General features: G+C 58.0%; 1 protein-coding gene across 1 annotated transcript in view; it reads left to right on the top strand.

Moving 5' to 3' along the window:
* The window catches only part of ALX4 (ALX homeobox 4), a 40,188-nt gene extending 20,004 nt beyond the window's left edge, over positions 1–20,184 (top strand). Inside the window, 4 exon segments of the mRNA XM_045808689.2 lie at positions 10,252–10,499; positions 10,501–10,563; positions 16,601–16,729; positions 18,999–20,184. Of these exon segments, the coding sequence (XP_045664645.1) occupies positions 10,252–10,499; positions 10,501–10,563; positions 16,601–16,729; positions 18,999–19,328 (770 nt within the window). The 3' untranslated portion in view covers positions 19,329–20,184.
* The last annotated feature ends 909 nt before the right edge of the window (positions 20,185–21,093 follow it).

The raw sequence follows: 21,093 nt of genomic DNA, 5'->3' as shown, positions 1-21,093 counted from the left end.
CCAGCCTCCGTGTCCGGGCACATTTCCCTGGGCGTCCTGGGCGTCCTGGGCCCGGGGTCAAGCACCAGGTCGCTGGCTTTTAGTGAGAGCGCACTGACAGTTCCTTTACCTTTCTCGGCTCTGGGAAGCCCCCTCCATCCTCCGGACCCGAAGAAGACCACCGCCCAGCCCGTGTGGGAAGAACAGAGAGCTTCTGGGTGGGGGTAAGAGCGACAGTGGGGGGCCGCAGCCCCTGCCTCTGCTGAGGCCTCCCCCCCCCGAAGACCCCACAGAGGAGGTGGTGGCAGATCTGCCAGCACCATAGGAAGTACCCCTGGGGGTGCTGGGGGGCGTCTGTATGGCTCCTTCGCAAGCAGCTGGGCGACCTGGGATTCCACAGGGTCTCCACGAAGGGAGTGACTTTGGGGAATAAACTGCCACTGGTGACATTGAGCGAGTCCCTCTGAGCCTCAGTTTGCCCGCCCGTGGAGTGAGGACGCTCAGGAGAGCCGCCGTGTGGGAATTCTGGGGGCGCTGAAATCAGTCAAGACTGTGAAAACCAGCAGAGCTGAAGGAGGAATGGGCTCTGTGGGGAAGGACAGGCACCCATCGTCTCCGTGTCCCTTGGGGTGCTAGGACAGTGGCAGACACACAGTAGGGCTGGACAGCTGCTCGTCTGGCAAACCGTCCCAGCTCGGGCCTTGGTCTTCCAGCAGACTTGTAGAAACCTCATCAAGGCTTGGGGCCCTGGGGCCCACCTTCCACCCTGAGGAACTTCACTGGGACTGCAGTGCCTCCTGGTGGCAAGACGAGCAACTGCAGCCTTGGTCCCAGCCAGCGGGGAGTGGGGCTCTAGAACCTTCAAGCCGGCAGCAGCTGGGGAACTCGCCTTGTGGTTGAGCATCGTGTCCCAGGGCCTGGTGACTCCTCCTCGATTGTGGCTTCCCACAAGAACTGCGCCCCTCCATAACCCCTTCCCCACTCCCTGGCAAGGAGCCAGGCAATACGTGTTGACACGAGGACACAGAGAAGCCAGAAGTTCTGGGCAGGGCCATAGCGGCATCGGGTCCTGTGGTCCTTTCTGCCCTGCCCTGTGGCTAGGGGGGCTTTTGAGCCCTCTCTCCCACCCCCCTGCCACAGCGACCCCATGCAGCAGTGTGGACCAAGGGACCAAGGCCTTCCTGGATCTGGAGCCCAGCCCTGTGGCCTGGGTCCCCTCCCTACAGGGGCCCTGGGTCACCCCCAGCAGGACGTACAGAGCTCCCAAAGGCAGAAGGAGGCCAGGCCCACCCAGGCCCCAGGGGTACATCAGGGAGGCTCTGCTCTGAACGGCTCACACTCGAGTGGGGGGCAGGCCCTGACACAAGCACTTGAAAGCAAGAAATTCAGTATTCAAGAGGTAAGCCCAGCCCCAGGGTCAGGGAGGGAGAAGGGGACATCCTCACACCGAACCTGGGACTCCAGTAAAAGCAATCCACAGAGGGAACCTAACAAATGAAAGATTCAACTTCGCGAGTAATAAAAACGTAAATTCAAACAAGAGCCCCCTTTCATTTATCACACTGGCAAGGATTTTTAACACGCTAGGACGGCCCTGGTCCTGAGGCAGGTGGGCACGCTGGTAGCTGAGGGGAGCGTCAGGGCTCCGGAGGCAGGCTGGCCGTGTGTATCAGAGACCTTCCAATGTGAACATGACCTAATCCAGGTTTTCTAGTTCTTGGAGCTGCTTCTAACGTCATCACCATGATGTAGCGCTGGTCCCTGTGGTGCAGTCCTGTGAAGCCATTACAAACGGTGGGATGGAAGAATCGAGAACAGCATGGAAAGATGTCCAGGACAGAGTGTTAGGTTTTTAAAAAAAAAGGGTGTGAGAAAACGTGTCCCCGCGGGTGTGGGTGTGTATGTCTGTGTTATCGTCTTCTTCTCTTGGCTTATCTTCACTTAGCTGATTGATTTTTAACATTTTTCCATGTGGAACATAGCTATTATATTCGTGTGGTGCTCTGGGGGAGAGAAAGCAGCTCGGTGGGACTAGAAGGGACTAGAAGGGACTAGAAGCGAGGTGGAGGGTGGCAGGGGGGAGGATGAGTCGCTGAGGCAGGCGGGCGTCAGTCCTGCCTGGGGAATCCTGTATGCTACAGTAAGCTTGATTTGTGGGGCTGGAAGATTTAGCAAACCAAACAAACAAAAGACAAAAAACCCTAACAATAAACCCAGAATGCTCAGTTAAATTTGAATGTCAAATAAACAATGAAAAACTTTTACTGTCAGCTCAGTATTTCCATGCAATCTTTAGGACATACTTACACTAAAAATTATTCATTGTTTCTCTGAAATTCGAATTTAACTGAGCACCCTGTATTTTATCTGGCAATCCCAGTGAGAGCTCTGGGAACCAGTGAAAGCCTTTAGGGAAGGTCACGATACAATCAGATGTGTGCGTCTGGTTGTATTTGAGGGTAGTGGGCCTGAAGGCAGAGAAACCCATTAGGAGGTGAGCTTAAGCCTGTGGTCTGGAAGCCTCCAGTACCCGAGAGAACTCGGAATCATAGGGAGCCCAGTTTGTGAGGACAGCGGCCAATCCCCACCACACAAGGGCCTTTCTCTGAAGCATCCCTACCCTTCCTCCACCCCGCCCCTGTTGGTGCTCATCTCCTACCTCCCAAAAAACTTCAGAGCAGAGTCCAGCACCCTACCAAAGCAGTCATCCTTCCAGATTCTAATCGCTGCTTTCAAATAGTATTTTAAAATGATAAAAGCAATTCTTGTTCATGGTAGGACAAATAGAAAATTAATTCAGACCAGGAAAAAAAAAGGAATAAAATCAACCCATATACCTGTATTCCCACCTCTGGAAACTTCTAGAATTTTCTAAGGACAGACACTCCACCCCTTCTCCACTTTTTTTAAAGATGACATTTACTTACTAGACCACGAACGTCCTTCCAGATACTAAAATGCTACTCTTTTATATTAACGGTTTCATTCATTTGCTCATCAAATGTTTACTGCACACCTGCTGCATGCCGGCCACAATAGTAGGCATTAGACAGGGGCAGACAAAGCAGATATATTCAGATATACTCCCCGTTTTATGGAAGGCAGAGAGAGACAATAAGCAAAACAGGAAAAAAAAATCCCCAACAAATACATAATAATGTGTTCTAAAGGCCAAGAAAGTTAGCAGTTTGCAGAAAAAAGAATATCAGGAACGCTCTTCTACTTATGGAAATACCCTTTATTTAACCAATCTCCTGTTACTGGATATTTTGGTTCTTTTTGGTTTTTCTATATAATGATGCCATGATGAACTTTCTCTCCAGCAAATTCTTTGTGCCCATCCATAATGATTCCTTTAGGATAAATTCCTGGAAGTGGGATTTCTGGGTGAAGATAAACAAATTTTTTATTAGTTTGTTTTTCTGTAATATAGTGAAACGCAATTTTGTCTTTTCTCTATAGTTTACGTGTCTGTCATTTTTAAAATAATGTGCTGCAAAATTAGAATTTGGGGAGGGGTGTGTAGTTTTATGGATCTTAACACAGACCTGTGCAGATTCACGTACTCACCACCGCAGCTGGGGTGCAAGATAGGTCCCCCTCCCCAGCCCCTGGCAACCAGGGATCTGTTCTCCATCCTGCTGCTGCTGTCTTTCCCAGGATGTCCTGTGATAAATAAGCGGAGTCATACATATGCAGATTTTGAGTCTGGCTTCTTTTACAGACCATAGCTGCTTATGACAATTATTCCTGCCATTGTCTGCATCATAGCTCATTCCCTTTATCTCTGAGTCATATCCCCTCGCATGGCCGTTCCAGGTTGCTTATCCATTCACCTGTTAGAAGACATTTGGGTTGTTTCCAGTTTGGGGTGATTCTGACCAAAGTCGCTGTGAGCATTTGCCCGCAGGTTTGGTGTTTCTCCCCTGAAAATCAGTCTTTGTGTCTCCCGGGCCAATGCCTCGCAGCGGTGTTGCTGGGTCATGTGGGGAGTGTGTGTTTAATTATAGAACCGCTGCTCTGTTTTCCCACCAGCGACGTGGGAGACTTTCCGGGGCTCCGTGTCCTCGTCATCACCCAGTGCCGTCAGGGTTTTCACTTCCGTGGCAATCGGTGCGTGGGGCTATCTCACGGGGGTTGTAGTTTGCATTTCCGCGCTGGATAACCGGTTGACCGTGTTTTCATGTTTTGCTGCCTGTAGGCCTTTTCGGGTGAAGTATCTATTTACATGTTTTGCCCCCTCTTTTTGTCCTTTTGCATTACTATTAACTAAACCCCACCCTTTATTCAGAGGTCACTAGTTTTTTCCCTGATGTCCGTTTACTGTTCCAGGACCCGATCCAGCACACCGCCTGTGGTCCGCAGGTCTCCTTAGCCTCCCGTGGTCTGTGACGGTGTCTCGGACTTTCTGTGTTATAAAAGGCATGTTCAGAGCTTGCGCGGGTGAACGGGGGGACGCCACCTGTGGGCGGCCGGCCGAGCACCCGAGTTTCCCCTTCCCACTCTCCCCTGCAGATCGGCAGCTCCCCGAGGGCAGGGAGCCCGTCTGCCTTCACCGGGTGAGACCACGTTTGCTGCAATGTCTCCCCAGTTACTGCTGCCCCTTCGGCATTAGCTATTGGGCCTGGAGCTGAACCAGGGACGTCCAGGCTGAGCTCTGCACAGAGCCCAGGGGCCGAGGAGGTGGGCTGGGGACGTGATCAATGGCTAACCTTTCACCTTCGCCCCTACCCCCACACGACTGTTTGGACAGCAGTGGGTTTAGTCGGTGCCCTTTAAATAGCATGAAAGGGCCTCATGCTGGCCTGTTTTGTTTAAGGAGATTACATCGGCCGCTGTGCACTCTGCCACAGGGTGTGCGAGGCCGGCTCACCCGAGAACAGAGCGAGCGGCATGTCCCCCACAAAGCAGATGTTTGGAGGAAAAATAGATGTAATCAAAACCATGGAGGATACGATTACTCAGACCCCTTAGACATACACTCCATATGCTCGGGCCCGTGCACAACCGTACACACACACACACACACACACACCCCCCTACCTCCCGTGTCTGTACTCACCTACGTGTATCTGCAGAGTCATGCGCACTGGCGTAAATGCCCGGACACAGCCGCACACACCCTACTTGTGGGCCTGCACTCAGCCCCACAGGCCTGCTCGCTCTGCAGACCTCTCCCCAGGCAACCGCGCATGTGTTCCAAACACCCATTCGCAACTGCAGGCTTGTGCCCCATGCCCACGGGCGCACATCCGTGCACACAGAGGCCTCCGGCACCCTCCCTGCTTCAGAAGTGCACGCTCTGGAAATCACAGTCATAAAAAAAATCACAGTCACCTTCAGAAATCTCCCAAGGGCTTTCGTATCAAAAAAAGGTTAGACTAGGTTAGAGCGACGTCAATGGGTTAAACCAGGACAACAAGCAGAGGGGAAGGGAAGGAAGAAAGGTTTTCCATCTCTTGTATTTCTCAGAGTTCAGGCAGAGTTTGGAGGTCCTTCTGTGGCTCCTGATTCGGAATATATCCTCGAACCAAATGCTTCCACTTCATCAGAAGTGGCTGATGGAAATGCTTACCTAGGGCTGTTGGACGGGCAGGCCGCACCATCATGGCTGCCGCTGCGCGCAGACCTTTGGAGGGCAGCCATGGATCGTGCTGGATGTTTTATGTACACACATTACTTGAGTCCTCTGGGCCGTCTGGGGTTTATATCCACCTCAAGACATTCCACGGGAAGCTGCAGATCAGGATGATGTTGTCTTGGGCCGTAGAGACTGGGACAGAGCCGTCTCAGGGACCCTCCACACTGTGAGAGGGGCATCGGCCGTCCAGAGTCCATATGGAAGGAGGGCCAGGGCGGAAGCCAGACCTGCAGGCAGGTGGCCTGGCCCAGAGGGACTCTGTAGCGGCTCAGCGTCAGGCAGCACCGTGCTCTTGTCCCTGAAGAAGCCTGGCCCAGAAGCAGGGCGAGTGGAGGGACCCCCGTGGCCTTTACCCTGCTATAGCATCATGCTGGGTATGGAGCTGGCTCCTGGCAGATCTTGGACTGGGTTCCCTGGAAAATCCCATCCCTTTGCTTCTGAGTCTGCTTCCCTGATGCTCCCTGTTTCCCTCCTGCCCCCACCTGGAGACATCTTCACTGTCTATGTTGGTCCTGTCCCCTTCGGCCACCTCGTCTCCTCCTGCTGCTTCCACTGCCAGCTGCTCACGGAGGCGCTTGGGCAGGCGAGCCTCGTTCTCACGGATCCTATCCACCTGTCTCCTCTTTGTCCAGCGGGATGAATTGGTTCATTCATTGGTTCAACAAACACTTTCTGCAGGGAGCTCTAGAGCGTGCAGCCGGCACACAGTAGGCACACGAAGAGTGAGAGCTCGTAGTATTTGGTTGTCATAAATTGTTCACTTATTCTTCAGCAACTTCTCACTGCACGTCTGCCATCTGCCCCATCCCGGGCTAAGCCCAGGGTCCACGACATGAGCTTCCAACCCTCAGGAACTGATGTGGTATAGGAGGAAATGGACGCTCGGGGCTTGATTATATACTAGTCAGAAACACAGGCAGTAACTGGAGAGGCTGAGCAGAGGACAAAGGGGTCTGTATGGTTGTTGCAGTCTGGGAGGACTTCCTGGAGGAGCTGGTGCTTGACTGGATCTTAGAGATCAGCTGGAAAGGAGGGCATTCCAGGCATGTGGCCGGAGGTGCAGGTGAGGGAGACAAGGGAGGTCAGTGATAACCTTTGGTGAAGAGTAGTTCGGCATGAGTTGTGGGCTCCTCTGTTTTCAGCAGCTGTCTTGTTGAGGGGGGCCCTGCAGGGCGAACTGGATCCTGACCAAGCACCCAGGCCTCGGGCCACCCACCTGATTCTCCACCCAGCTCCTCAGGATCCTTTGGTAGGAGAGCAAACTGCTGGCTTTGCCCAGGGCCCAGCACCATCACGCAGCCCGTCCCTGGCAGCCCCCTGTGTCAGTCTTGTTAAACCTGGGGCCACCTGAGGAATAGCGGTGGGAACACCAGCTGTTTAGACAGGAGGACAGAAGACTCCGGGAGGTGTGGTGACCGTCTCGGGAAAGGGCCCTGGAGAGTTGGAGTCAGGACCAGGGAGCTGTACGTCTAAGAGACAGACGGGCCGGAGCTCAGGATGAAGGGCCCAGCTGTCCTGGTGGCAGTGAGCTCTCTGTCCCCGCAGCCCGCATGGCCCCACTTGCAGGAGAAGCTGCAGGGTGGAAGGAGTTTGAAATAGACCCCCACCCACCCCCGCATCAAGTCTGGGATCCTCGGACTCAGCGCCTGTGAGAGCCTGGCTCATCGTTCTGACCGGTGGGGTGGGCCATGAGACCTTGGGGAATTGTTCTTTGGCATCTAAATTAGAGACCTAGCCTCCTGATTTAAAGCAAAATGACCTTTGAGGAGCAGGAAGCGTCACTTTGCCAGAACCCCTTCTGTCTCTAAGACTTCCCAGTTGGCCAACGTTTGCCTGGACACAGACCGCCCCCCATCCTGCTCCCCTCTTCTCTCCACTCCAGATTCTCAGGGAAGGCCCAGTGGTGACTAAGGCAGGAGGGACCCTCCACTGGGCCGAAGCAGTGACACAGCCCTTCCTGCTCCTCCCCCCCCAGATGGGGCACGGCTGCTGCAGCAGCAGATGAGGCTCTGGGAGGTGAGAAGAGTCATCTGAGGTCACGGGCAGACCATGGTCGAGCCGGGACCGAGAGTAGATCTCCCAACTCTTGGTCCGGTGGTCTTTGCGCACTGTGGGCTGTCTCCCCATTTCTTCCCCCCTTGCTCGGTCTCCGTGGGTGGCTGGAGGTTTGAGAAACTGGATTCTTACCTCTCGCCGTAGAAGCCTGGATGTTCTGCTGCCTCCCCACCGGCTAAGCCTAGAGCTCGGTCTCCACTGAGGGGCATCCCTCCTTGTCCTCAGACGCTTCTCCTCCTGCCCCCAGGAGGACCAAAGCAGGACTCCTCGATTATGTGAGCTCCCTGCCTTCCTCTGCCCCCACCCCTCTCTCCCTGGGAAGAGGCCCCAAGCCCACAGAGTAGGAGTAGAGGACAGACCCGGGGGCTAGAGGCCAGGCTTTGTCACTAATGAGCACACATTCCCTGCTCTCTCTGGTGTGAGTTTCCCCCCAGTTAAAACTCGGAGCTTGGGCTGGTCCCTACAACCCCCGGTCTCTGGAACATGGAGCTCCCCGTGCAGCCCGGCCCCCGTTGCTGTGCGGGGTGGTCCCAATCCCAGGCCGGATGCCAGAGGACACTCGAAGGGTCCGTGGGGTCATGGGATGGGGCCTGGAGATCCATGCGGGGGCAGGAGGGGCAGGGGCTGCCCCCCAGTCTGGCCTCCAGGAAATTGCATAACAGAGATGTTTATTTTTGGTGAGGCTGGGTGGGATTTCTTCTCTTAAAAAAAAAACCCAAAACATAAAACTTGTTTGTCTGCCAGCACGATAAATATCTTTGCTGAAAGCTCTTGGCCCCACTGCCAGCTGCAGTTTGCATAGTGTTGTCACCAAAGCCACGGCGGTCTGCGTGTGCCCGGACTCACGTGGGTGTCCTGCATGATGCCTGGGGGCCACCCCCCCCCCCTCGCCGTGGCATCAGCATCGTCAGCAGCCCCCACACATGGCCTCCCGATGCCGCCTGCAGGTCGGCTCCAGGCACTCACCCCCACCCCCTTCATCGGGGCCTTGGAGAGAGAGGTGGGGATGACAGGCAGCTGTCCCTCGATCCTCCCCAGGGCACACGGAAAGCTAGGGAGGAGAGCCAGCTGGAGGCCTCGGCCCCCAGGATGCAGACGGAGTCGGGGGACCCGAGCCAGAGGCATTGTCCTGACACTTCGTGCCCTCTGCGTGTACCTGTTCCCAGAAGAGGTGCTCACAGCGAACACGCGTGCTTGCGACGGTCATGCTTGTACGTGTGCACGCCGTCTCCGGTGCTCCCCAGAAGCCTTACGAATCATCTGTGCTGGCGGAGGCACCTTACCCTCGGGCCGGGGAGTGCGGCGCAGAGCAGGGCTCACACCCGTCTCCAGACGCCAGGCCCGTGCCTGCACCCGCTCCTGCACCCAGATGCTTGGGGCAGGGCCCGCCCGCTGGGAAGACTTCCCCGGGGTCGGAGCCCTCTGCTGCTCCCGAGTCCGCACCAGCACTGGGGACACCAACACGGGCGGAAACCTACCTAGCCGGCACCGTGCTAAGGGCTTTGCCTGCTGGCCTCCTTAACCCCACAGTACCCCGGGAGGAAGAGCCTACAAGTATCTTCATCCCCATTTTATAGAGGGGGAAACTGAGGCACGAAGAGGTTAAATGAACTGTCCCAAGTACACAGGTGGAGCGAGGTACATGTGGGAGTCATACCGTACGCTGGCTCCAGAGGCCACACTCTAACCATGACTCTGAGGCAAGTGGGTTTGCCCAGGGTGCTAACTGGGACACTGGGGTGTGGACAAGTCACTCTCTGCCCCACTGTCCCCCTGCTGGCCTCCACCTTCTCATCCCTGACTTCCATAGATCCGCCGGTCCTTCCCGGCTCTGGGCATCTAGGAACCAACCAGCGGAGCCCCGTCCTGGCCGATGGCGGTGGCTGTGGGGCCCAGGCCGCCAGCTTAGTGTGACTCTCCTGGGGCACACGTGTCAGCACCCTGGGGGTGCAGGTGCCCGCCAGCTTCCTTAGTAAATGAGCCACTTACTGCATGGACAGTAGGTGAAGCCTGTGGAGGGCAAGGGGTGTGACCCCTCATGCTGGATTCTTCAATATCTGCAGCTCCTACTGAGCCCAAACAGGCCCAGGCCTGGATAGGAAGGGTATTCCTGTCTGCCTTGACGCTGGCCTCCTCCCTGCCCCTGCCCTGTCGGGCCAGACATGGCTGCTGAATTAGCTTTCCCTTCCCCTGGGAGTCTGAGGCACTGGTTCAGCATTCCCCAGGCCCAAAGCAGAAGTTCTGGCAAAGGAGATCCTTCCAGAAGGAGGAGCCCAGGGTGAGTGGGGGCAGAGATTAAATGTCCGAGAGATCAGACTGGCTGACCCAGAGTCATATTACGTTGGTGCCGTATGGGGTCCATTCTGAGATGATGGCAAAGAGGCTCAGAGAGGGAAACGGACTTGCCCAAGGTCACACAGCATGCTAATGGCAAGTCAGGATTAGAACCGGGGCCTCCTGACCTCGCATCCAGTGTGATGCTGACCGGGGAATGGAAGGGGAGGGCTCTTTCTGTCCCTCCCTCCTCTCTTGCTTGGTTCAGTCATTGGTTTCTGACCTTGTTTCCTCCCCCTCAGCCAAAGAGAGCTCTCTGGGTGAGCCAGAGTTACCGCCTGACTCTGACACCGTGGGGATGGACAGCAGCTACCTCAGTGTGAAGGAGGCTGGAGTAAAGGGGCCCCAGGACCGGGCCAGTGCCGACCTCCCCAGCCCGCTGGAGAAGGCCGACTCCGAGAGCAACAAGGGCAAGAAGCGGAGGAACCGGACGACCTTCACCAGCTACCAGCTGGAGGAACTGGAGAAGGTCTTCCAGAAGACCCACTACCCCCGACGTGTATGCCCGGGAGCAGCTGGCCATGAGGACAGACCTCACCGAGGCCCGCGTGCAGGTCAGTGAGGGCGCCTGGGGAGAGGCTGGGAGAGCAGGGCCTGCCCTCGGGCTGGTGCCCAAAGATGGGACTGCCCGACCGTCCCTCAACAGCACCAGGGCTTTCTTTACCTCAGTCCAAGGACAGCCTGCCCCTCACGCCCCTGCTCCAACCACAGCAAGTCTGCTTTCATCCACCCGCGTATCAGGCCTCTTGCTCTGGCGGGAGCAGGGGCAGAAGAAGGAGGGTCCCCTGTTAGCTGTGTTGCTGGGCTCTGTGTGGTGTGAGTGTCCAGGCCCTTTCACAAAGGAGATGACTTGTCTCTGCCCTCGAAGGCCTATCTCTTAGAAGGAAATAGGATAAACTTAAGACATCCACAGCAGTCCAATGGGCGGAAACAGAGAACAACCTGGCTCTTCTTCTGCCCAGCATGGCTGCCTCCTCCTCCATCTTTCAGCTCCCAAATCAATATTGCTCCTTTGTGAAGTCTTCCTGACCACCGTGGCTAAAGCAGTAGCCCCCTACCACTATCCAGCCATGAAAACACCCAACCCAACACAACCCAATGGAACCCAAACAACACAGTCAACCCAAACCAACACAGCTCAACACAACCCAACAGAACCCAACCTGATACAGCATAACCCAAACCAACACAACATAACCCAACAGAACCCAAATAACACAGTCAGCCCAACCCAACACAGCTCAACACAGCCCAACAGAACCCAACCCAATGCAGCATAACCCAAACCAACACATTCAACCCAACACAACCCAACTTATCCCAAACCAACACAACACAAGACAAGCAAATTAGATCACCTTCTACCCCATTGTCCTGTTTTATCTTCTTTATAGAATTTATGACTGGCTTAAATTATTTTATGTTTGTCTCCTCTCACTATAATGTGAGTTCCTTGAGGACAGGTACTGTCTGATTGTTCATTACTATATTCCTACCAATTAGAGAAGGCCGAACTCAGAGCAACAAAGGCAAAAAATAAATATTTGTAGATCGGTGGACCTCCTTTGTCCAGAGAGTTCTGTCCTCCCTCTTCGCATGAAGTTACAGCAAGAAAAGAACCAAAGAGGAAGCAAAGACCTCTGAGTGCCCAAAACACAGGAGACAAAATCCATGCACCAAAGTTCAGGCTTCAGCTTCACACAAATGAATGTCATACTCAGTCTACTTTTCCACCCAGAGCATGTTAGAAATGGCAAATAAAATGTCGTCAGATAGTGGTTTTTCCCCCTCCGGTGGGCTGCTGAAGTCAACAGCTTGAGAGCAAAGAGCAGTTCTTGGTGTTTTTTTTTTTTTTGAGCAACACAGCTCAGCTGGGCTAGGCTCAGCTCAGAAGTGGGTTCAGGGCCAGGACAGAGCCACCCGTGACCCGCAGGCCTCAAGGGCGCCCCCTGCTGCCTTGGTTCACTAAGGGCCCTTCAGCAGAGCGTTCTAAGGCATCAGGAAAAGGTTCCTCAGTCCCAACCATGTTCTGTGTAACAAGGGAGAGCATCTGTAACAACGTCCGGAAACGCTTTCATTCAAAGTGGATCATGTGAGAAAGAACCAGCATTTACCGTAAACATGCAGCCATCCAGAAACGGCGGGTACCCCAAGTAATGGATCAGTCGGGTTGTTTAGCCACAAGTTCCCAGGGTCGGGCTGCCCCTCTTTTTCCTGTCCAGCACCTGGTGAATGGCTGGGGAAGGAAGGCAGGGCACCTGAGGCTTTCCTGTCATTCCAGAAACTTTCACACGCCAACTATCTTATTTGCATCAGGATAGGCCGCCATGTGACCTCACAGTCCTCAGAGCCTGGACAGGAACCCCAGAACCTGGCCTCGGCCCAGCCCACGGATTGGGAGGAACTGAAGGAGTCAGTGGAGAAGTGGGGCAGCCGGTTATGGGACATTCCTATGGGCACCATGTTGGTGTAGGATCGACCGTCCATCCTCTGCACAGCATGTGTGTGTGTGTGTGTGTGTGTGTGTGTGTGTGTGTGTGTGTGTGTGTGTCTTCCGTACAAGTGGATGGGAGTGCCTAGGAGTAGAATTCATTTAGTATCAAAAGAAGGATGGCTCTTCCAGGACAAACCATGGAAGTGACGCGGGGGGCACAGAGAAGATTTTTCAGGAGCCATCACACAGCCAAAACAGAGAGTTCCCTCGGCCCGTGCGTGCACAACCATTCATGCCTACTTCAAAAACGGAGTTGAGGCAGCTACAATTAAAGATTTATTGGTTTCCTCTAAAAACAAGAACAGTGTCATGAAATAGGCAGGTAATTACATCAAACATCTAGGCTAAGAATCATAGTTGCCACTGAGCATAAATTTCAACCCTGAGCTTCCCGGCAGCCAAGGCAGAAAGGGAAATGCTGATGTGTTCCATATCTTCTCATCTAAGGGGAGGATCGTAAGAATATAGAATGTTAGTGCTGTAAAGAATCATCTATCTGGTCCTCTGGTTTGATAATAAGGAGGAGGAGGCCCACAGGTGAGACTCAATCACCTGTGGTCAGGTGACTCAGGAACAGTGACTCGGTGGCAGGGCTGAGACTAGAATCCAGGACTCTGGAGCTCCAGCCCAGTGTTTCTTTTACTTCAGTTGGCTCTGCCAGGACATGGGCCATATTGTTCTGAGACTTTTCTTTGTATAAAGGCAGCAGGGTGGGTGGGATCTCCATGTGCGTCAGACCTCTGGATCAAGCCTGGCAGTGCCCTGAGGTTTTGGGGGAGTGGTGGTGGAACCCCCTGCCTGCCTCTGCTGAGTTTGTTCAGGGCCCATACTCAGCTGGTGGGAAGCCAGGTGCCTGGCATAGTGGCGCTGGGGATAGGGAGGGGGTGGGTGGCTCCAAGATGGACCTTTCCTGGGAAGAAGCTCGGGGTTTGGCCCTGCTCCAGGGGCTGCAGGGGCCTCTCTCTGCTGTCTGGGATTCCAATCTCCGCAGCTGGTGTCTGAAGACAATAAGACAGAGGCCTCCCCGCCCTGGGCCACCCCGCCCTGGCCCCAGATGGGCTGCGGTTACTGAGGCCCCCGCCAAGACGGTTGGTTCCTTGGGGAGAGGCCTGTGCTGAGCAGGCCCAGGCCAGGGTGGGCCGGGAGCGGGGTGGTCCTGGGGCGCGACATGCAGACTGGAAGGCTGGACCTTGTGGTCCCCTCTCCCCCTTAGGGTTGTCCTGTGGAGACAGGCTGGGGCCGCAGAGCCCTGAGGCGCAGAGCATCTGTGCGCAGGGAGCTCTCAGAGCGCCAGGCTCCAGGGGCCAGAGGTGGAAGGATGGCCGCACCTACTCTCCACGCCCTCCCCCGGGAGCTCCGGGGGGCCATGAGGATGCCCCGCCACCACCCAAGCTGGGGGGCTTGAGGCTTGAGATTGCAGAGCCTCGGGGCTGACTTAGCAGGAGAGCTCCAGCCCCGTGCAGGAACAGGGCCCAGGGCTGCAGGCAAGGGAGGAGGGCCTGGGCAGTTCCCCTGGCACCACAGCCTCGCCTCCCGGTCTCTGGGTCTTTAACCCTCCCGTACAGCCCTGGGCCTGGCCCCCTCCACTTCCATCCCAAAGACAGCGCTATCTCTGCGCCCGCTCCCCCGCTGCTCAGCTGTCTTCCCAGATAACCCAGCAGCCCCAGTGCTGCTCCCCCACCCTCAGCTCCAGCCCCCACATTCCATCTCCCCCCACTCTGCTCCTCCTCCCACTTCTGGGACCAGCAGCCCCCTGCCCCGTGCAGTGCCCCCCCAGGCTGTCCAGAGCCTGCGGGACACCTCCACTAGCACCCCTCCATCTGCCACTCCCACCCCCTCCACCACCGGGGATCCCAGCAAAGCCCCCCACAGTGGTGGCCACGGACACTTTTCTTCGCCTTCTCCCCTACCCCCGCCCCCGAAGAAAGAATGGAGCCATATATCTTGATGCCTCCAGTGGGCTTCTCCCCTCCCCCTGGCTTCCCCCCCAGCAAACCCTGGGAGGCTGAGGAAGGAGCGGAAAGACGGAGCTAAGCCTGCAGGAAATTAAACATGAAATGAAAACAAGCTCCTCTGATTCATTCTCTCATCCTGCCCCCCCCCGGCCCCCATTCCAGGCCACTGATAAAGGGGGATCCCGTTTCAGCGGCGCAGAGAGGAGACCCGATCCGCCCTTGGCTCTCAGTGGGCAGCCTGGACCTGGACCCCAGGAGCCCCTGGAGGAAAGGGGGCCCAGGAGGCTCTGGAGCAGGGGCTCAGTGCCTCTCCTACACCAGACTCAAGACAGGGAGGCAGAATGACTCTCAAAGCAATGCCAGAGTGTGTGTGTGTGTGTGTGTGTGTGTGTGTGTGTGTGTGTGTGTGACACTCGTGCACACACGCAGGTATCCCTGGAGCCAGGGTGGGAAACTGAGGCGCAGCCCCACACTCGCTCCCTGCCCCCGCCCTCCCCACATTAACATGAGTCACACACACCCGGGCTTCTTTTCCTTTTAGCAAAAGACAGCAAGAAAGGTCAGGAGCTATAAATAAACAAGTGTGAAGTACCCTACAAACGCTCGGACAGCATTTCTCAGCTCTCACCTGCTGTTCGAGGCGGCACCACCCCGTGAGGACGGCAGTCCAGATATTGGCCCATTTTCCAGACACAGAAACCGAGGCCAGCGGCCGTACCGGCGCTGGGATGGGTGCTCCGCTGCGCAGCTAGAAGCCAGAGAGGGCGAGCAGCCTCCGCGCTGCGCTGCGGGAGCCCTGCCCGCCGCCTCCTCCGGGGGTGCTCGGGGCGCCCAGCGAGGCCGCAGGCGGGGAGCTGTTAGCGTGCGCCCACTCACCCCTGAGTCCGCGGGCAGGGACGCGGCCCGCTGACAGAAACCTCCCTCTGCGGATCTCCGAGGCCTGCCTTTGACTCAGCCTGGAGCCATTTCTGGTCTGGAAGCTGAGCCCTCCCGTCCTCACACCCTCTCCCACCGGTCCCTGCCCCCGTCTCCCCCCCCCGCCCCAGATCCCAGGTCACAGGCAGGGCGAGCAGGCCCCAAGTCCAGCTCTTGCCCAGGAAGCCTGGGAAAGTTCTCGGGCTGTCAGAAGTGTTCCTGCAAAGCAGGCAACGCTCCCCCCCAACCCGTCAGAGACCACAGCTCACACGCTTGGCTCAGAGACCACCCTCCCCACCAGGGCCCCACTCCAGCCAACGCCCCACTGCCCCTGCTCAGGAACAGGTGGGTCTTCAGTGCTCAGAGTCAGGCCACCCTCTGCGTGAGACCTCACGGTGACCACCTTTACTGACCACACCCAGAGCAAACCCCTCAGCGGGGCATCAAGGCCCCCCACAATCTGACCTCTGCGTCCACGGGTCTTTCTCTCCCACCGCCTGCCAGCTGGGCAGCGTGGCCTCCTGCGGTCTCCTGAACGTGCCCTACTATTCCTACACTCGGGCCCAGCCCTCCCCTCTGCTCCCCTCCACGAAGCCATCCCTGAAGGCCTCTGCTGCCCAGCTGAGCCCCTGTTCTCCACAGGACCTTTAGCACAGGGGGCCCGAGTGGGGAGATTTCCAACATGAAGTCTGCAGAGAGGATTCAGATAGCAGGAATTCTGATTCCGGGCCACCAGACAGGCCCCAGGGAACCACGGAGCCTGTGGAGAATTACGGCCAGACTCTGTGTGTGTGTGTGTGTGTGTGTGTGTGTGTGTGTGTGTGTGTGTGTCTAGACAATGATCTTCGAGAGAAGTGGTCATAGCTTTTGATAGATTCCCCCGAGGAGTCCGTGGCCTGAGGCAGGTCAGGCCACACCGTGCTGGGGTTGCTTAGGTGACCGCTAGGACGACCAGTGATGTGATGCGTGGGTGTGACACTTGTCTGCTCTGGATTCTGAAGCTTGGAAAAACGAAGTCTGGCCCAAGATCACACTGTGGTTAGTTGGGGGTAAGCTTGCCTTCCTGACTCTCAGCACGGATCATTCTAGATGGTGAGCCTTGAGGCTAAAGGCTGAGGCAGACCCTTCCCTGCAGCCCCACGGCCCAGACTGTGTGCTGCAATGGGCGGGGGCCCCAGGGAACAACGAGTGCCACCCGACCGTCATGACAACTGCTCTGTCCTGTAGGTCTGGTTCCAGAACCGGAGGGCGAAGTGGAGGAAGAGGGAGCGGTTTGGACAGATGCAGCAGGTTCGAACCCACTTCTCCGCTGCTTACGAGCTGCCCCTCCTCACCCGGGCTGAGAATTATGCCCAGGTAAGTCCCAGCCCCGAGATGCCAGCTCTAGCCCCTCGGCTCCAGGAATGGGCATCTCAGAGGAGGGCCCAGCCCCCTCAGATGGGACTCCTCAAGCCCAGTGCAGGTGTGGGCCTGTTCGTCCCAGAACGTGGGAGGCGGGGGCCATTTCTGCCTGCCCTACGTGCTGGCCCTGGCTTGGCTGGTTGTAGGGAGGGGCAGGCCAGGACAGAGAGGTTGGCTTTCTCCTCTGCCATGTTTGTCCCTTTTGCTGTGGGCATTGGAAGCAAGGCAGGCTGAAGACCAGGGGCCCCAGGCCCTCACGAGCCACTCGGAGCGTCTCCTAGGAAAGTGAAGTCCGGAAAGCCAGGGGGCTTGAGGCAAGACTATGGTGAACATGGAGGTCTGAGTCCCAAGACGTGCTGTCCTCTGGCCTGACCTTTCTCACGTCAGACAAGCTACAAGCTCTCTGAGCCTCAGTTTCTTCTGAAAACTGGACACTGTAATAAACAGCCGGATAAAGGTTGCTCTGTAGCTCTTGGCTCTCCCAGGTGGCTGTGTCCTGTCCTCTCCTCTGTCCCCTGCTGTCAGCCTGTCCCTGGTCTAGCAACATTGGAGTCTTCAGTGAGAAGCAAAGGGCTGAGAAGTAGTGTGGGTCATGGCCGACTCCGGGGCACTTGCAGACGTGTCTTTCTAGCTGAGTCCACGGCTCACAGCCCACAACCTGCCTGGCACAGGTGACTGTTCCCTCCACTCGGGCCTCTTGGTGGCAGTGCCAGCATGGCCTCTGCCTTCAGCTCCAAGCCCGGCCCCACCCAGCAGTGAGCCCGTGGCACAGGCCTTCCTGTTTCCTTTAAGACCCACTGTTCCGGGGCCCTGCTGTCCCATGGCCCCTGGGCGCCCCTTCCAGACCAGCTCTGCCCCTCCCCCTGCCAGGATTCATGTGGCAGGGGTCAGAGGTCAGTCCTGGGGTGAGGCTGAGGAATGTGGGGTGTCACACACACACACACACCCCTCATCCTCAGCTCCTGCTGCAAACTTTCATCTCTCCCTTCCGTCTGTCCTGGGAGGATGGGCCTCCGGCCTGGCTCTGGGGTCTGGATCTCTGCTGCCTCAGCTCCGTGCTGGGGGGAGGGGGAGAGGACCAACACAGGGCGGGCTCATCCCTCCCAACGCAACACCCCATAGCACACGCCTCTTGACGGAGGGGAAGGGAAAGGCCCCTGATTCCCTCCACATCACCCCAACCAGGAGAATGTGGTCAGGTCACTCTGCCAGTGGGTCTTTTTGCCATGACAGCGCCCCATGGGACTCGGGGGCAGAGATGCCCCCTCATCCGGCTTTCAAGGCCTTCCCTGAGTGGACGACAAACACCGGGTGGGCAGGAGAGCAGGCCACCAAAAGCTGCTTGAGGGCCCCCGGGAATCGCATGCGCAGGGCTGAGAGGTCACATCTCCTCTGGTCCTGCTCACCTTGCCCCTCGACAGCCCAGGTCGGCCCCCCAGTCCACCCCCACGCGCTGCCTGGGCATCTCACACACACACACACACACACACACACACACACACGCACACACACACACACACACGCGCGCGCACACCCTGGCCTGGGGCATCCAGCCTGGCTCCAGGCGTCCACCCACGGGCACTCATCACCTCCTGAGGCAGCCCCTTCCATCCTGAGTTCCGAAGCCTCGAGGACACAGCCGTTGGAGGACACCTGGGAGCTCAGGCCCCACTGCCCCGCCCTGCCCCCCTCCACGCCACAACCTGCCAGCCTGGAGCCCCCGTTCCCACCGCCAAAGCTGTCTGAGTTCGGGGCGGCTCCCATTTCTCAGTGCCCGGGAGGCGCCGGCCCGGCGAGCGGCCCCAGGTGCGTGAGACACAGGGCCTGACCTTCAAGGGCCCCGGGAGGGAGAGATCGAGTCCGCCACTGCACCCCAAATCCCAAGTCCGCCGGCTGAGCCGGGGGCTGCCCTCGGCGGCTTGGCTGTGCCCTTGAGGCAGCCCTGTGACTGGACCCCCGATGCAGTCTGAAGTTTGGTCCCGAAACAGTTTCTCTGCTGGGAGCCGAGGAGCCAAAGCATAAGACCCAAAGCCTCCCGGGCCCGGATGGCCACAGAGGTTTGGAGAGGCCCCGGGTAAGCAGTCAAGCACGACTTCGTCGTAACGATGAGCTCGGAAGTGGGGCGAGGTGGTCTGGGGGGAAGCGCAACCCCCCCCCCCACGGGCCCGCCGCCCCCACCCCTGCCTCCGCCGGCCTGTGACAGCTGTCCCTTCCCTCTCCCCAGATTCAGAACCCGTCCTGGATCGGCAACAATGGGGCTGCCTCACCAGTGCCAGCCTGCGTGGTCCCCTGTGACCCGGTGCCTGCCTGCATGTCCCCTCACACCCACCCCCCTGGCTCCGGGGCCAGCGGCGTCACCGACTTCCTGAGCGTCTCGGGCGCCGGCAGTCACGTGGGCCAGACCCACATGGGAGGCCTGTTCGGAGCGGCGGGCCTCAGCCCGGGCCTCAACGGCTACGAGCTCAACGGGGAGCCGGACCGCAAGACCTCGAGCATCGCGGCCCTGCGCATGAAGGCCAAGGAGCACAGCGCGGCCATCTCCTGGGCCACATGACAGGGCACCCCTCGGCCCGTCCCCACGCCCTCCCCCGCCTCGGGGCACTGGCCACGCCCATGCTTCCCAGGCCCCCAGCCTCCCGTTCGACTTTCCTCTTAGGAACCTGGCCTGGGCCAGGGGCCTGGCCCTCAGCACTTTCAGCCACCCCAAGTGTGAGGCCCCGCGGACCGCTGGGAGGGAGGGGGCAGCAGGTCCCGCCCGCCCTGGCACCGAGGCCGAGCCCCTGCTTCTGGCCGGAGGCAGTGGAGGAAGCCAGATGGCCGAGTTTTGCAGCTTTGCATCCATTATAAGCTCAAGACCCTTTCTCCCCACTCCTCCTCTGCCCTGCCCGGTTTGAGGGCGGAGTCAAGGCTAGATTCCCATCCAGACCGAGCAGCGGCCTCGTGCCATCACGTCCGTCCTCCCCTCTGCCGTGTGGTCCCCTGGTCCTTTGGTCCCCGGGGCCAGGGACTGTGTCTGAAGAATACAGTTCTGTCCTTCGGAGGCCTGCAGAGTTGGCCCCTTGCCCCTCCCATCCCCCCTTCTCCTCCTGAAAGTCCACGGAATCTGACCTCCTGGGCCCAAGGCACCCGCCTCACCTCCACCCACCCTGGCCGTCCCCTGCGCTGCATCCCCCTGGAGGGCTGGACAGAACGGGAGAGGAGCTGGAGCTGAAGAATCCTGCTGTCACCCAGCCATGCTGGCGTCTAGGAGAGGGGACAGTCCCCGAGGGGGCACGTTCCAGCTCTCGTGCACCCGCAAACTCTGGATCTTGGAGAACACTGCAAGGGGAGGACACAGACCACCCACAGTACCCACACTGCTGGAAGAAGAAACGCTTCTAGAGAGAGGAAGAGCTGCAGGGAGGTGTCCGGGAAAGGACAGGGGCTCAGGCACTCACTTCCGCTCTCCTGACCGCCTGACACCCCACAACCCGCTGTTCCAGGGGGCAGGTCCGGGCACCTTTGTTTTCTAGCCAGCCAGCCCCCCCCCCACCCGCCCCAGGAGGACCTGGAGACGCCTGTCCCTTCCCCCACCCCTTCTGCTCGCTTGCCAGGCTGCTGAGCATTGTCTTGGCGTGGAAGGACTTATACCTCGGAACACACGAGTAGGGCCTGGAGTCATGTTGGCAGAGGGGTCAAGAGCAGCGTGCGGAGTTTGCTAAAGGATGGGTGCTCACGCTCGGCCTCTCGGCCCCTACACTGCCTCAGACTGCCTGTCTCTCGTCAGCCATTCCTGGAGCGGCACCCTACCTGCCAGAACCTTCCGCAGTGGGTGGGGGCTCTGTGTTCTTCCAGGTGAGGGCAGAGAGAGCCCGCTCTTGCACTTCGTCCCTAGGGAATCCGAAATCTCAGCCCCCCGCTCCAGCCACTAGAAGGGCTCGTAGGCTCCGCTCCTCTGGGTCGCTTGCCCTGTTCGGGATGTGGGGGCAGGATGCCGTCCGGAAGCGGTTTCCCTGCCTGCGGGAAGGTGCCTCCCACATCTGCCTCACTGGAGACCAGCCGCTCGAGTTTTGGCACCAGATCCAGCCATCACCTAAGCTTGTGGGACACCGTCCCTGTCCTCTGAGGCTGGCCTTTAGAGCCGGAGAGGCCCCTCCAGCAGGCGGCCCCCGGGGACAAGTCCTCGCCTTTCCTACTTCTGCCTTGATCCTGTCAGGGAGGAGGGCCAAGTCCAGCTGGCTTGGGGGCCTGCACACAGGACAGCCTCTTGGCTTGGCTGGAGGGGGAGATCCTCTGCCCTTGAGCCGCTCGAGGTTTAGAAGGAATCACAGCCCCGGTCT

Source organism: Ursus americanus, chromosome 24 (assembly GCF_024610735.1).
Source record: "Ursus americanus isolate L20-20 chromosome 24, mUrsAme1.1.p, whole genome shotgun sequence".
Lineage (NCBI taxonomy): Eukaryota > Metazoa > Chordata > Mammalia > Carnivora > Ursidae > Ursus > Ursus americanus.
This window is presented reverse-complemented; position numbering and strand designations above follow the sequence as displayed.